Below are 16,879 nucleotides of genomic sequence, written 5' to 3' on the forward strand. Positions count from 1 at the left end.
CGAGAAAAAGGTAGCCATAAGAAAAATAAGAGTAGGGCCCTTGTGGAAATAGAAAAGGGAAAGCAAAAAACAGAGCAATGGCAAAACGGGGGAAAATTAATACTGATGGAAAAATCTGGAAATGAGGTAACAGCCTTAGACTGCCATAGAGCACAATAATGGTAAACACCAGGCAGTTTACAAAAATTAATTACATCCTGAAAAAGAAAATCTATCAAAGAAATTAAGATATATTTTTTTTTTTGGTGGGGGCGGGGGGGGGGGGGGGGGGGCAAAGGAGGAGTAGAAGTCATGTAGGTAAAGCTCACTTTGTGACTACTAAAGACAATAGGCTACTTTCACTGTGACTAAAAGTAAGATTCTCTACTAGCAGTGTGATCAACCTGTACCCCTGAAGAAATCCCAACAACTGAAATTGCAAAAATAGCAGCAACTCCCAAACAAATTCTTGTGCACCTTACAACATTGTCCCTGTTTTTAGCCCTGCCTGGTTTCCTTCCATTTCTGGTAATCAGCAGTGGCTACGAGGATTGCAGTGGTAACTCCTCACATGTTGGTCACTAACTGACAGATGATAAAATAATGGAATCTGACTGCTGCCATGGCTATTTCTTAGAATTATGTGGCTTTGAAATTATTATTAATTTCTATCTATTTCTGCTCAACATGGGACCTCCTCATTAACCCTTGAGATGCTGAGATACATGCTGCTCTGCTCTAGTATTAACTGCTAAATCTGCAACCATGAGTGAAACTCTTACTAAGGAATTTGGGACATAAACAATAAACATGAGCTTGCCTCATGGTGCTTCATGCAGACTACAAGTAAACAAGACGAGCCTGGTTCGTTGTATGTCATTCAAGACAAACAACAACAACAACAACACAAATCAGACTCTTGGTCCAACAGTTCTTGATATTCTCTAACTTCAGTTGCAAGTACTCCTTCATTGCATTCAGATGTGTTCCTCATAACTCCCTAAAATAATTAACCAACCCATATACCTATCATGTGAATAAAAAGAACATCTAATAACGATGATAGTAGCAACAAAATTTTTGTTATTGTAGACAGTGGTTTGGTAGATCCTTCCGACAATGATAGTGGTGGTAGCAGTATTTTATTTCTTGTTCAAAAATGCCCAAGAAAATAAACCACTGAAGATGACACCGATGATGAAGACAGTATCAATCATCTATCACTGAAGCATTAGATTTGGAAAGAAGAAAATAAAGCAAAAAATCTGGGAGTATAAACAGACAATTGGCATAAAGAGTGTCAGTTTTATAGGAGTTAGGTGGAAGTACAAGAGGGTTATATATTTTTTGTAAATAATGTTTGACAATATGTTTTGGATAATACTGTCATTGAAATGAATTGGTACGCAGAACAAACAAAGTTCAATGAAAATTCAAGACACAAGATCATACTTGCTGCAAACTATTTTAATAAAAAATTCAAAGAAGTATAAGTAATGGGCGAGAACATCGCATTCAATGAATTGTTAATGAAATTTAAGTAATGCAAGTGTAATAAACATTTTAATCCTTCGAAGGGGACAGGATTTGGGATAAAATTTTATAAACTGTGAGAATCAGCTTCAAACTATTGCTATAAATTTAAAATATACTCAGAAAATAATAAAACAGATCTTGTTTACAATGCATCTGAAACAGTTGTGATGGAGTTATCAAAGTCAGTACTAAACAAAGGACACATTTTGTACATGGATAACTAGTATTCTTTGCCAAAACTGTTTGCAACTTCAGTTGAAGGTGCACTGCATGTCGTTGAGACAGCAGATTTCAACAGAAAAAAATAAATAAAAATAATTATGGGAGATTTTGCTTTGCTAAAGCAAAATTTACAAAAGAGGGAATCCGTAATGAAAAGTTGCAACGGCATATTAGCACTGAAGTGCAAGGATAAACAGGATGCTCGTATTATTTCTACAAAGCATGGAAGTGTAGAAACAATTGAACACAACAGAAATCAATGGTACCCCACTTTCCAACCAAAATGTATTGATGATTACAACAGGAGAATGAATGATACTGACCGCTAAGATCAGAAATTAGCAGTTTCCCTGTTATGAGCAAACACTTGAAAAGGTACCAAAAAATCCTTAATTACACATTTGCTATGGAATTTTATAATTAATATATTCTGTACAACAAAAACAGTATGAAAAAGAAACAGAATTACACCAAGTATGGACTTCAAACAGTAGAAGCACTATTGCATATGATTAGAGAAACTGAACAGTTCAAATTTCTAGACATTCAGTTAGATAGTAAACTGTCGTGGAAAGACTTAATGCCGCTGCTTTTACTATTAGAACGGTATCTGAAGTAAGAGATCATTCAACACGAAAATTAGTCTACTTTGCTTATTTTCATTTGCTTATGTCACATGGTATTATATTTTGGGGTAACTTTTCATCAGATTACTCCCAAGAATAAGTAGCTTTCACTCAGTTAATACTCAGCAGAAATCCAACCTGCATTTGGATCAGATTTCCTTAACTCTTGTCCAGAAAGGTGTGCAGTATACTGCTGCATCCATTTTCAATAAGCTACAAAAAGAATTCAAAAATCTTAGCAGTAATCCACATGTTTTCAAATCTAAACTGAAGAGTTTCTTCATGGGTCACTCCCTCAATTCTGTTGAGGAGTTCCTTGAAAATTTAAGCCAATTCTAATGTTATATTGTTGATTGTGTTTACTTAAACGTATGACTTGACTTTCTTTGGGTTCATAAACATTTTATTTTTATCTGTTATTACTTTTATGTTGTAACTTCATATACTGACATGTTCCATGACCTTAGAGATTTGGTCCTACAAAACTTGACAAGTGTAAAAAAAAATTAAACAAAAAAAATTGACATTTCATGTCAAAAATTTATAAAAGATAAGGACCTTGTTGGCAGGAGATCTACCAATGAGACTACACGTGCGACAGTGGAGTCTCCTCCCAAAATATATAGATCCCACATCCTTGAAAACTCATCCAACAAGAGCTTGAAAGCAGTAAAAAAAATATCAAATTGAGTTAAGTGTCATGAGGATGTAGAAACTGTCACTTTGTGTTACATGAGTGTCATTGGGCAATTGGGTGATAGTGTGTAGGTCAAGGGATTAAGACTGATGAGTGTACGTGATGTCTGAGTGGTTCTGGTTCTTCCGTTCCACAAAACAATAAGGCCATTCTTATTTGCAGTGGGTAACCTACACTGCAAGATTTTAGTCAATGTTCTTGACTTGTCTGTACTGTGTGTGGGTATAATCAATCATATCCAGACAGCTCTCATAACAGATCACTCAGACAGTGGAGGACTACATCCACAAACAGATACTGGAGTCTTAAAATAACCCAATCTGTCTGATGGGACACTAGCTATTGCTAAGTCCATTGAAATAGTCCAAGCTAAAGATTGTGCCACCAAATTTCCAAAAGATAATGTTCTCACCATACTGATGACAAATAAATGCTGGGTGCTGACCAGCTCCCACCAAGAACATTACACATTACTACCTAGGTTAGGGATATGTTTTATTAATAAAATATATCACTAATCTAGAATTTACAGTCACAGACAGCCCATGACTTAATTTTTATTAATACCATTTCCATCCAGCCATGATTGCTTCAAGTATCACAAAAGGATTGCTAATCCCCATTTGCGTACCTTGTAAAACATAGCAATCAACAATGACTGTTGCAGCACTACTGCACCTAATATATTTGGTTGCTAAAGGTGGATGCATCCACCACACAAATTATTGATTGACTGAAGTCTTCCAACATCAACAGATTTTGAGCAGGGGAGTCCACATGCCATGAAAAATGTGCACACACTGTCCCTAGATTACAAGAATTATAATCCCTTTATATTTTAAAATCATACATTAAAGACAGACCTTGCCAAGTTTAGGTGGCTTGCATGCCTCAACAATAGAGACAGCCATACAAGAAGTGCAACTACAACTGAGGCATGGGTGTGGAGAGGTCACAAAAACATGTAGTTTCTGAAGAGCGGCAGCAGTCTTTTCAGTAGCTGCAGGGGCTAAAGTCTGGATAATCGACTGAGTTGGCCTTGTAACTTAAGCCAACATGATTTTGCTGTGCTGTAATGTAAATGGCTGAAAGCAAGGAGAAACTAGAGCAATTATTTTTCCTGAGGGGATGAATATGTACTGCACAGTTAAATGACGATAGCATCATCTTGGGTAAAATATTCTGGAAGTAAAACAGTACCCCACTCCAATTTCTGGGTGCAGCCTACTTAGGATGATTTCATTGCTAGGAAAAGCAAAACTGGCACTCAATGGGTCGGAGCATGGAAGGTTAGACCCTTTGATTAGGTACAGAGGTTAGAGAATTTAAAACTGGAAATGAATAGTCTGAAGTTAGATATAGAGGGAACTAGTGGAGTGCAGTGACAGGAAGAACAGGACTTCTGTAACGGACACTCCCCAATAGTAGAAGTTTTAAAATTCCCCTGAAAAATAACCTTAGCCCTTATGGTAAAATTTTTTCAAACTTCCTCCATAACAGATGCAGACATCAAAATGTATACCCCAACAATAATTAAAACTTCCAAACAACAGAGAGTGTGAACGAAAATGACAGTTGCAAATTAAACAACAACAATCCTTATCATACATGCAATATATTAATACGTGTAGTGTTTTGGTCTTCTATATAACTGTTTTTGAGTTGTTATATGAACGTTTGGTTAACCATACCAACCAAAAATAAATGAGAAAATTAAATTCTTACTAAAGTTTGAACCTTGTTGAAGAAAGTTCAACTCCTACACGCCAATATGTTACAGGGAATGAAATTTGGGTATTTTACTTCAAGCCAGTCACACAAATGACTGTCCACACAGTTGGCAGAAATCACTGTTCCTGCAACGAGACAGGGAAGTTATTTCATGTATGGTACTGTTTTCTGGAATGGAAAAAAGAGATTCTTCATTTTGATTACCTTTAAAAGGACAAATCGTAACTATCTAATCACGCAAAACACTTTTAAATCATCTGGATAAAACATTTCTAAATTGAATACTGTATCTGGGAAAAAAAAGAAAACTTTCCTCAGGATAATGCATCTGCCAAACATTTTTCCACAACAGATTAGATTAGATTCAGTTTTCGATCCGTAGACCCAAAAAATGAGATGATTTTCCTGGGTGTGGAATGTGTCAGAAAGTATAACATACAACATTTGAATATAATACTTACTACCCTGATCTTTTGTCAGGAGAGTGTCAAAACAGAAGAATACATCATGGTAAACTGGGACAGCCAATATTTACAGAATTAACATGTTGTCAGAATGAAACATTGTTATGCACTATTAATAAATTTATCATACCCAAAATACCTAATCTTGACTGATGTGACCAAAACTGAAATCTAATAGACAATTTTACTTAAACTGGTTTAACAGTCTCTCTTAAGATATTCATCTATAGAGTAGGAGGAGACTTTCAAACTCTGGTTAAACTGTGCTTTATCAGAAACCAAATTTTTGATGGTTGCTGTCAATTTATTGAAAATGTGTGTTCCTAAATATTGGACCCCTTTTTGGACCAAAGTAAGTGATTTTAAGTCTTTATGTAGCCTAGATTGTTCTTGTTCCTAGTATTGATACTATGTATTGAGCTATTGGTTGGAAATAGAGATATATTACTTGCAACAAATTTTACTAAGGAATAAATATACTGAGAAGCAGTGGTTAGAATACAAAGTTCCTTCAACAGGTTTCTACATGATGTTCTTGAATTTGCACCACAAATGATTCTTATCAACACTTTTGCACCCTAAAAACTTTTGCTCGGTTTGATGAGTTGCTCCAGAATATAACCCCACATGGCATAACAGAATGAAAGTAAGCAAAGTGTGCAACTTATATATATATATATATATCCTACATCTGACATCATGCCCACTGCAAATAGAGACTTGTTTAGGCACTTACGCAATTCTGTGGTATGCCCCTCCCAACTGAATTTATTATCGAGTTATAATCCCAGAAATTTAAAACAGTCAACCTTTTCGAGAGTGAACTGAATGATAGGTTCCCTGGCCACAACATACAATACATAACCTATGACACCCACCTACTATGAAACACAAAGAAATTCATGGCTAGATGGTGATGTTATGGTAAATGTACAAGGGCATTTTAAGAACTTAAATCACACTGTGGAGTTGGAATACACTTGCTGGTAAAACTTTTGAAAAACTGTAATAACATGCAAGGGGATTAGGTAAAAAAACACCTGCATATTTCATTAAAATAATTATAATAACCACAAAAAGATTTCCACTGTTAGGCTGAGAAATCTCCCTGCCGTGCTTCTAGCTTATTAGAAGGAAAGAGTAACTAATGACCATATGATAACCATAGTGAGGAAATAAATTTTTATAACTGAAGGCATTATCCTGAATGAAGGAAGTCACAAAAAAGTTCATCATACTACAACTGAATTAAGCATTCTCCCTTTATCATCTGAACTTTTTTCTTACGGCACCTTGTGCACTATTTTACCATAAAGCAAACCTTGTTGCATGGATTAGATGAGTTTCTACAGGTTCATTGAAAATATCCAGTACTTTGGGACGAGCATATAACTGCATCTTGTTTTTGTTAGTGTAATCACAGAGGTTATACTAGACTAGAAAACCATACTTCACAATTAGTGAACAGAGTGCATTACAGAATTGTTTATTTATTCAAGGCATACCTGAAAGAAAGAAAAACTTCCATTTCCAGCAGATTTAAGCCATATTAATGGATTAAAGCCATATCCATAACTTTTCCACATTCCAATATGGAACTAAATTGTCACATGTGAAAATTAGGCAGTTTTTTCCTTTCGTAAGTTAACATGGCAATACAAATCTGAATAAATTCTGTGTTCACTAAATCGCTGCAAAACGAAGCAGAGAGGATTATTATTTTAAAATTTAAAGCCAAAACATTAATGTAAACCAGAGAGAAGGGTGGTCATATGTAGATGGGTTTAAAAAATAATTATATGCATTATTTAAAAACTGTAAGAAATTCAAATACTTTAAAGATATACAGAACGTCTTTCATTATTGGTGATATTCATTTGAGTCAAGGGGTTTCTAACTAGCATTAAACAGATTTATGAGAGAAATGAGTATAAAAGTGTACACAAAAATAGTGCCATAAACTGTCGGTTGTCAATACTAACTGACACAGTGAAAGTACATTTCTATCAAACATGTCTTTCATCTTCTGGTCATAATAATAATAAATCATTTCGGCAACCATGAACCATTTCACAAAATAGCTTTTCATATACCATCTGCATACAGGTTGATGAGGATGAGTGAACTCATCTTGAACACTAGTATTCATTGTCTGCGAGCTTTTACAAATATAAATGAACAAAAGCCACTGCATGGGTTGGAACAACAATAGTGGTTAACGACGTGTAAATTTCGCTTTAAAATACAATTTCTAGACGATAGTGGCTGGTGACATAACAACGGATTCAGCATATGTTTAATGGATGTTGCGAGAGAATTACGTCGCAACGAACGCTATACGTTTATAGACGTTATTAAGTGATCTCAAGAAGTAAATAATACATATGGACGCTAGACACCACGCCATAAAGTCGAAGTAGGTGACCAAGATCTATACAGTGACATACTTACACGTGCAGTTCTCTTCGACGGATCGCTGGTTGTAACACTTCCGCATAATAGAATAAAAGCTACACCATAGCACAAATACATATTTTCGTACTCTTGCACTTATCTGTATGTCAGCTTGCTTCTTTCGAACAGAACTTTTACGGGTGGACCTTGCCAAATTCGAAAAGACCGCTATAGTTTCACCGATTAGATGACCATATGGTTACTACCAACTACCACAAAGGCTGGCAAGTGACAGGCCAACAAGTATTTACATCCAGGCAAAGATATTGAAACAGGTATAGGTAAACACATACCCTTCTAGATACACAAAGATCATTGTAGTTAAATTCGCAGAAGTGAAGGTTAAATGTCTGAAGTCTGTCGCTTCTCAAGCAGTTGCGTAAGTAAGATCTACCAACGTCGCAAAATCACTTTGTAAGGTGTTAATGGCGTAAAATTGTTAGCTTTAGTTCTTGTGTGCCCACAACAGCATTAAAACGCGTGTATGTCTAATAAGTGCACTTTACTCATGACGTGGCTTAGTTCCTGACGATTAGTATTATTTTGATCAAGTGACTTGCTTTGTTGGCGACATTGTTATATCTTAAGATGGCAGCGGGAGACTTATGTCACAAGTTGTACTAGAAATAGTGGTTGCTTCACGTCGTGGAAGCGCGTTGGTGCTAGGCTGTGCAGCGTTTGCTGAATTTCAGAAAAGTAAGTAGTAATTAGGCTGTCGATTTTAATACATAACATGCAGACTGGCGAAGTTCTACGTACTTGATTGGAATTTTGAATGCTGATGTTCAGTTGCTGTTGTCATTGTAAGCTGTGATTTCAGCGGCGTTGAGCGTTTCATGAGCAACAGAAGCCAATATTATCAGCGAAGGATATATATTTATTGACAATTAAATATGCGTCTTCGGTTTCAGGTGTCTGAAGATGTCTAACGGAGCACTGTCATCCGACACACCTGTTGCGCGGCTTTGCCATATAATACAGTGGAAGCATTTCGATGGTTATGGATTCAACTTACATGCTGAGAAGGGGAAGCCAGGACAGTACATCGGCAAAGTCGACGAAGGTTCACCAGCTGAAGCCGCCGGTCTGAAAGAAGGTGATAGAATAATAGAGGTCAATGGTGTAAATATTGCCAATGAAAACCATAAGCAGGTAGTTCAGAGGATTAAGGCAATCCCCAACGAAACAAAACTTTTGGTAGTTGATGCTGAAGCAGATAAATATTACAAAGCAAACAATATTACTATTAAGAGCGGTTCACCCGATGTTAAGTACCTGAAAACACCAATGCCAGACGCAGACAATTCAGATGATACAGATGAGAAGAAGTCTGGAAATAATGAAGATGGTCAGATTGATGCAGTCGCTAATGACAAGAAATCAAGTGATGCTGGAAGTTCAAATACTACTCCGTCAACAGACAGGAAGAGTAGTAGCAGTCATGTCTCCGATCATGGAAATGATTCCAATACAGTGCAAGAGGTAAATTCAAAATCTCCTGGGGCAGGAAGTAACAATAGTACTTTAGAGCGCAGTAGTGCTAACAGTGGGATTAATCTGAACATGTCAGCAAAGGAACTGCGAGAGAAACTTGCATCTCGTAAAAAATACGATCCGAAAAAGGAAAGTATGGATTTCAAGAAGAAGTTCGAAATAGTGCAAACTTTGTGAATGGACAATCAGTTGTTGATGAGAGTGAAACAAAAACCGCACAAAATCTGATCTGAAGGAAAGAACTTATTTTTAGTGTATTTTTAACGGTCGTCTACATTCCAGTTCGCTGCATTGAATAATGGAAATTTCTTATTTGGTTTGGGATGTAATGCTTAGTTAAGTTATACTGAATAGTAATTGGGTTTTTCACTAATTACAGTTCCATCTTCATTATGCACTGGAATCGTCTCTGACATTGTTTCCAGTTAAGCATTAGTTAATGAACATTTAAGACAATATTTGTCGTGGTAAACATTCCATTGTTGTGTGTTGTAGATATATTTTTAAAGATGAGGGCTTGCATTTTAATTGTTGCTCTCTGATGTTATTCTGAACTCAGCTGCAGTAAGCAAATAATTTTTTTTGTGTGTAGCTCAAAGAACTGCATAGTGTGGTGTAACTTCAAGATCAGACTGTCAAAACAACTCTTGATTTCCAACTTTTCAACCTAATAATTTTTCTCAGTAAGGCTCAAAAAGTTTTTTGCCCAGCTCATATGTAGGTGAGGTGACTTACAAGTAGCACTTGTTGAATTGTGCACTGCTATTGATAAAATTCACTCACCTTGACAAGACTGCAATAGTCTTAAACAGCTGTATGGATAGAATCAGTATTGTCTATTAATGCTTCCTTATCTGAATATGGAGTCATAACATGTTTCTTGGTAGTGCCTATGGGCACGTTTCCAGTGGCAGTGCATTAGAAGTAAAAAAACTGCAGTAAATGATCGTATGTTAGCCCTAACTTGGTTTGGCCATTTTCTGGGTCACACATTGTGTTGTTGTGCTGATGTACAGTGCTTCAATTAATCAGTGCCTTATCCTCTAGTCTCAGTGCACATGTTAGAGCCAGTTTCACGAACTTTTCCTTGGAAAGGATAAATAGGTGCATTCTTGAAAAGATCATACGCTTCTGCAGCTTTTGCAGAATTGATGAATGTTTAATGATAACCTTGAGCTACAATGCTGTTATATTTTTGATAGTTTTTACATATATTGTGCGCACACTTCTGTGTACATTGAAAATATTTTATTAAACTCTATAATATGGAAATGATATACTAAAATGTTAAAAGGTTATGAAAAATGGTGAATATTTTTGTAGTAAAATGCCGAACTATGGAATATAGTTAATTCTGCTTTTGTAGAATATCGAATGCAGCTCGTTGAAAATTATGCTGTAGGATTGGCAGAAATTGCCCCAGGAAAAATATAGTTTACAGCGTGATGCACAATAAGACTGTAACAAAGAGCTTCACTTAATATGAACCTATACTTTGAGATGTGACCATATGTTTTCAGAAGCATAGCTTTAACACCAAAAACTTTACAAAGTATTTGATTACTGTGTTTTATTGTTTCTTGAATTAGAATGTATCATACATCAGAGTCATATCAATATATTTTTGTCGTGACTTACAAGTGTATAAATATTATTTAAAATACATCTGTTTAAAGCATCAGCCACTCTGTGTTTGTTTGTTTGTTTGTTTACTGTGTGTGTGTGTGTGTGTGTGTGTGTGTGTGTGTGTGTGTGTGTGTGTTTACTTGTCAATTGTCAGTTCGCAATGGTGTCCACGGAGATAAGTAGTTAATAATGGTGAATAACTGGCTTATATGTTATTTGAGTAATTAATATGGGTGTTCAGATTCTCATTATGCACACAGCAATATCACAATATACATGTCAACACCATAGAAAACTGACTTGTCCAAACGTAGCATGTGTAGCTCTGTTAATGTTTGATCAAAAATGTGTGATGCAAAGTACAAGCTGTAGTTTGTCACAACTCACCAGCTAATAGCATCAGTCTGCCTCATCTTGCCATAGCTTACACTTCAAGGAGTGCAAGCTATCCTTTATTACTGCACATTAGCAATGACATCCTTTAGTGGAGTATAAGTTGTATAAAGCAACACAACTAGTATGATGTTAAGAAGTGGTAGCAATAACATTAAAAGCGCATAAAGTTTTTAGAAGAGAATGACAGGTATAAATGTGTCCCCATTTGGAGTGTAGCCTAGCATTACGGGGGTGAGAACAGCTGGTGCCTTCATAAAGTATTTACCATCTCTCACAGTGCAGAATTCACCACACAGCAACAAACTACTAGCTAAACATTCTTTTGAGAGATAGGAGTGCTGCATTCACCTGATGACCTGTTATCTGGTGTGAAGATATGTTGTTGCCTTTAAATTGTTTAACCATATAAAACTTGAGAAGAATTTAGTATGACGGGGAAAGGGAGCACGCGTATGAAAGATGTTTGTGTTTTTCAGGGTCATCTTAAATTTTCTTAATATCTTAAGAAATGCATATTTTTTTCCCTGTTGAAGTTTGCATATAAGTCCACCAAGCTGTTACTTGCTAAGCAACTGAATTTACGATACTGGATCTGGACATAACAAATAACTATTTTTGTTCTGCCACATGCTAATTATGTTTGGAATAGTGTGGTTAGAGGCGTCTCTGAAATAGTCTGTGTAGTATTGAAACTAACAATTTAACATGGGTACCATGACAGCTGTTGTACTTTATATTGCGGAGGATACTGCCTTTTCTGTTCCATTTGTAAATGGAATCTCACATACTCAATCATATGCTGTTGTACTAGTACAGCAACCATTCACTTTATATATAACTTTATGTCAAATATGGAACAAGGAGCTATAAGTTACAGAATAAAAGACAACAGCAGTGTTCAAAATACAGTAAATAAAATTATAGTATTGGTGAAGCTGTTAATGTATTACATCACTTTAAGAAGAGTGAAAATATGCAGCTCATGTTAGCTTAGTGAAAGTTCATGGTGCATCTCGTAAAAATTTATAGTGGCTTTTTTTTTTAGCCAGTTACAACTCTGGCTGCACACCAAATCTTTGATTTCATCCTGTAGCCCCACATAATAAGAATTCTAAACATTTTGGTAGTATAAAGGATATGTCGAACCACTTGTGCATGCAATTTTTTTTGTAAACGCACAAACATGTCCAAGAATTCTTTAATAAAATTGTTTCCATTGACATAATATGGAAAATCGAAAATTTCATTTTAGGAGTCTAATTTAATTTTCAAAGTTGTTAATTAGATTGTATCAAACTATTGTTTTTGATGGTTACTTTCCTGTTGTGTGAATCCATCTCTAGTTGATTCACTGAGTATTACACAAATTCGTGCGTTGAGCGTAGTATATAAATAATCTTTTTCTAAGGAATGTCATCTGAGATTTTACAACTGTCAGTATGATGTACAGCCTCAGCTGTAATAGTGCTAACTTGTCTTTTCAGTTCATTCTTTTATAGTGTGGAGCGCATATTCAGAAAAGGCATAAAGACGAGAGCTTTATTCTAATTGACAGACAGTTCGTTAGGGATACACTTGTGCTCCAGAATTCTAAGTAATGAGTAACATTTATCTCTTTGGACTTGTACAATGTAATATTTTCTACAATATTTTTTGGTAAGTGTTTCACATTTTTGGAATTTTGAAATGAAGTCTTCAGTCCTACTGCCCTAGCTTGTGTTAATGTACGTGGACTACTGTGATAGGTTAATAACAGAAAGTGAAGTGATGATAAATTACCTAATTGATCCTTGATGGAAAATTTTGGCAATCAGCCTGTTTCAGTTTAAAAACTTCTTTCTGCAACAGGTGTTAGATAGACCAATTTTAATGTGAAGAAAATGTTTTTTGAGTGCTGAATGTTAAGAGGCGTTGTATAGTAAACCACTAGAATTACATTACTCAAAACTTCATTTTGTTTTGTGTCAGTTTCGACGTAATGAGCTACGTAAAAGATGCAGATTAGTAGAGATTGTATAAAGTGTGAGAATTTTATTGTCTATAGATGACTGGTTTTTTTTTTTTCCCCTCTCGCAATTTTTGACTGTCTCAAATGGCAGTCCTCAGATCCATGTGATGCACAGGACCACCACGTCATGATGATGCATGGTCAAGTGCGGTACATGGATATGAGGATGGCTATTTGAGTTGCTGGAAAATAATAGTACACATTGTGCAATGATGATAGGTAGAAGTGTTTACAGTTTAGTGTTGGAAATAGACTGAGATAATTAGTTACAGAGAAACTGTTGAGGTAGGGTGGAGATGATTAATGAATTGACATCAAGCTTAAAATAGAGCTATCCCGGCATTCATGTCATGTTGTTTACGAATTCGTCAGTGTGAGTTCAGTAATTTGATCACTGCATCACCTCGTTTTGAGTTATAAAAATTCCTTGTACTTGGGATGGGCCAACTATTCACATCATAGTACCCTAAACCAGACGTATGCGAAGTTACAACAAGCAAGAAGTTACATGAACATTAGGAAAGGTATATAGCCATAAAAAACAATTACAGAGTTAAAAAATTGTATGAAAGAACCAATCAGTTGAAACAGTTTCACTGTGGGTATATCAATGAGATCTAATATCTTTATAAGAGGAGTTAGATAATTACTGCAGAAACAAACTTTGTGGTCAGATTGAATGTATTTAGTTCCCGAGATTTATTTAACGAGGAAAATAATGACCAAATGGCACTTGCTTGTCAAATATGGATGTTTTTAATTAAAAACAAATCTTGTAGAATAGGTGCAGACCTTGTTCATAATTGTGGAAACAAATCGACACTATTAGTAATACTGAACATATAATTTTGTCATTTGTTGCAAATAGATGTAAACTAACACTAAAATTTCAATATACAAAAATTTCTCAGAAGTGTAATATTTACCTCGTTTGTTAAATATACCTCTTTCTGTGAACTGTGCAGTTTGATTGGTAGTTGAGGGGGAAGTAAAAAGCTTCAGAGCAAAAGCTTCCATGTGATCGTGGTAGCTAATGGAACGAAGAAAATGACAACCAAGATTGTTTCAGTGAAATAAGAAAAAAAAGTTTTTGTGCATATCATCCCAAAATATTAACTTAGTCATGAACAATTTGATGAATGTAGGCAGAAGTGAGCAGTAATGTGTAGACAGGGAGAAACTATTTGCTTTCCAAATATACTGAATGATGCCAACCAGTTGCTTGTTTATTATTAGCATTTGGACCAGCCGCTTGTTGGAACTTTCCTTCTATGATAAGCAGTGTCAAGCATTTCACACATCTTCAGATTGCTTACGTTCAGTGTGTGTTTCGTGCAGTTAACCTCTTCATCATGTCAATTTTCACACTAAAACAAAAGATTATAAAATAAATTGAGTGGTTCATATTGTGGAAAATGACTGTAAATAGTGTTAACTATATTATAATGAAATTGTGTAGGAAAAAATCTATTCACCAAGCATTGGCAGGAGAAAACACACAAAGGTTAAGTAAAAGTGCAAGCTTTCGGAGTTAGTGTATGCCCTGGGTCATGGCAAACTACCAGATGGTACATCTCGAATGACCCAGGATTTTGAGCAAGTTCTCCAAACTCCCTCCATTTTCTAAATCTTACCATTACTTTTGCTTCATCCCCCATCCTTCCCCTTCAACCTTCTGCCAGGGGGAGGAGCCACTGACTCCCAAAGCTTGCTCATTTACTTAACCTCATGTGGTTTTCCTGCCACCACTTGATGAGTAGATATTTTAAATCAATATGATAACATTATATGTTCAAAAATCTATTATTTTTGTTGTTATATTAATTATATTTAGTAAGTTGTCTTTTCTCTAAATATATTAAAGTGACTAATTAACTAACATCAAAGGTGAAGTTGCACTACAATGGTGTGAAAGTGCTGTAGTTAAATTGCAGTAGGGTGGTGGGGGCGCAATATTCACTTCTGTCATCTTACACAATTATTATTCCTATTAAATTGTTAATTGATCATGTTTTGCAACCAAAGTGTGCATTAATAACACTCACTGATTGTAAACTGTTACAAGACAAGGAGGAGATACTGAAAATCCTGTCACGTTTGAAAGAAATAAAATTCATTTAATGAATGTGAATGGTTGCTGTTATTTCAGTGCAATTTATGTTTAAGAATTGTCACCGAATTTGACCTCCCTAACAAAGTGAAGCACGCAGAAGTGGAGGAGGAAACAAAGTGAAACTTCACGGATGGAGACTGTATGTAATCTTATTTCGGTGATTATAATATCACGTCAAATTTACAAAGAGCATGGGAGTATGAACCCACATATCAGTATGCTGAAGCACTCTCTCTGGCCTGGATGCAGGCACTGACTGGTCCCACATGTTATCTGGGGAATTACGGGATCCTTGCTGGCAACGGGCGTACTTAAACATCACACGTACAGTTCATGGAGACACGTGCCACGTGTGGACGAGCATTGTCCTGCTATACTGCTGCACAAGAGGTAACGCATGACGATGCACAGCATGAGATATGCCGTCAGTTGCCTCCGTAACTACCAGCCACAACCTGAAATTGTGCTCTGCCGTGTCACTCCAAAACATAAGAAAAATAGAACCTTTCGCCAGGTCGCCACCATACTTGATGACAATAGTTGTCCATGATCAAGATTCGTTGGTGAACACAATGCATTGCTGTTCATCAGAAGGCTGTGGTGATCACGGCACCCCTCCAAACACACGTTTGTGTTACGGTGCCCACTGCAGCCTACACATGACAGTAATTCTGTAGTCTGCCTGCTCTAGTTTCGACCAAAGGTACTGGATGATGCAAACCTTTGCAGGGAGTCCATTACTTGTTCTCAGCGGGCAGATGTGGATCGGAGGTGCACAATATAGTGATGCTCCTTTGTGGCAGTCGGACGTGGTCGACCAAAACGTTGCCCTCGCATTCCCAATAAGCTACTGTCAAATTCAGATACTCCTCATATCTAGATATTGCACAATTCGACCAGCTGGCCAAATGAAGATCCACAAATAGGTCCCCTTTCGACCTGTCAGGTGCTGATAATGCTGTCTCCGATGTGTCTCCATGTCCTTCAGTGCTGACTCATCCTCTGATGCTGTTCACACCCCTTATATACTGTAACAGCCCTGGTAACAACACTAATGCACTCTGGTGGCTGTTCTACCTGTCACAGAGAACTGTGGCTCGAATCATTTACATACATGAATTACAGTGACACCTGACCACGTTGTCTGGGTGCTTTTCTTTTCTTGTCAGTGGCCCCCTTTGCCCCGAATTCTTTCAGAGTTATATGGTCTTGCTTATTTTCCACAATCTGTTACTGAACCCAAAGTGAAACTTTCCTATGATATGGTTTTGCACACACTAAAACCTTTTGCTTTTGTGGTAAAAGATATGCAGTGGACACTTTCTTGTAGTACCGCCTTGAAAAGAAAGCAGAAAACATTTAAGACAAAAAAGTGACATGTGGAACTATGGCCTGGTGTGATTCTTTAAATTGGTCACAACTTCACCCACTCAAGTACTACCCGGACCCAGCATTGCTTAGCTTCGTTGATCAGGTGGGAACTGGTGTTGCCAATTTCACTTATAACAAATAGCAGTTCAGATTCAAAGAAGT

The 16,879-nt window shown here is 36.4% G+C and overlaps 2 protein-coding genes across 6 annotated transcripts in view; one reads left to right on the forward strand and one right to left on the reverse strand.

The window, feature by feature from the left end:
• Positions 1-7,996, reverse strand: part of LOC124594861 (glutaminyl-peptide cyclotransferase-like) — a 75,692-nt gene extending 67,696 nt beyond the window's left edge. For 2 of the 4 annotated variants that reach the window (XM_047133328.1, XM_047133325.1), the window contains exons 1-2: positions 7,707-7,996; positions 6,761-6,946 (exon numbers count right to left, since the gene is read on the reverse strand). In XM_047133328.1, coding sequence (XP_046989284.1) covers positions 6,761-6,841 — 81 coding nt within the window. In that variant the 5' untranslated portion in view covers positions 6,842-6,946; positions 7,707-7,996. The remainder of the gene's footprint in view (positions 1-6,760; positions 6,947-7,706) is intronic. The other 2 variants (XM_047133324.1, XM_047133327.1) reach the window with 2 other exon arrangements.
• LOC124594862 (Na(+)/H(+) exchange regulatory cofactor NHE-RF1) lies at positions 7,996-10,884 on the forward strand. Of its 2 annotated transcripts, none has more exons than XM_047133330.1 (2): positions 7,996-8,088; positions 8,621-10,884. In XM_047133330.1, the coding sequence occupies exon 2, from the start codon at positions 8,631-8,633 to the stop codon at positions 9,378-9,380; it is 750 nt and encodes a 249-aa protein (XP_046989286.1). In that variant the 5' UTR covers positions 7,996-8,088; positions 8,621-8,630; the 3' UTR covers positions 9,381-10,884. The 2 variants fall into 2 exon arrangements, with proteins under 2 accessions (XP_046989286.1, XP_046989285.1); XM_047133329.1 differs by lacking the exon at positions 7,996-8,088 and adding an exon at positions 8,114-8,405.
• The last annotated feature ends 5,995 nt before the right edge of the window (positions 10,885-16,879 follow it).

The sequence above is a fragment of the Schistocerca americana genome, chromosome 2, assembly GCF_021461395.2.
Source record: "Schistocerca americana isolate TAMUIC-IGC-003095 chromosome 2, iqSchAmer2.1, whole genome shotgun sequence".
Lineage (NCBI taxonomy): Eukaryota > Metazoa > Arthropoda > Insecta > Orthoptera > Acrididae > Schistocerca > Schistocerca americana.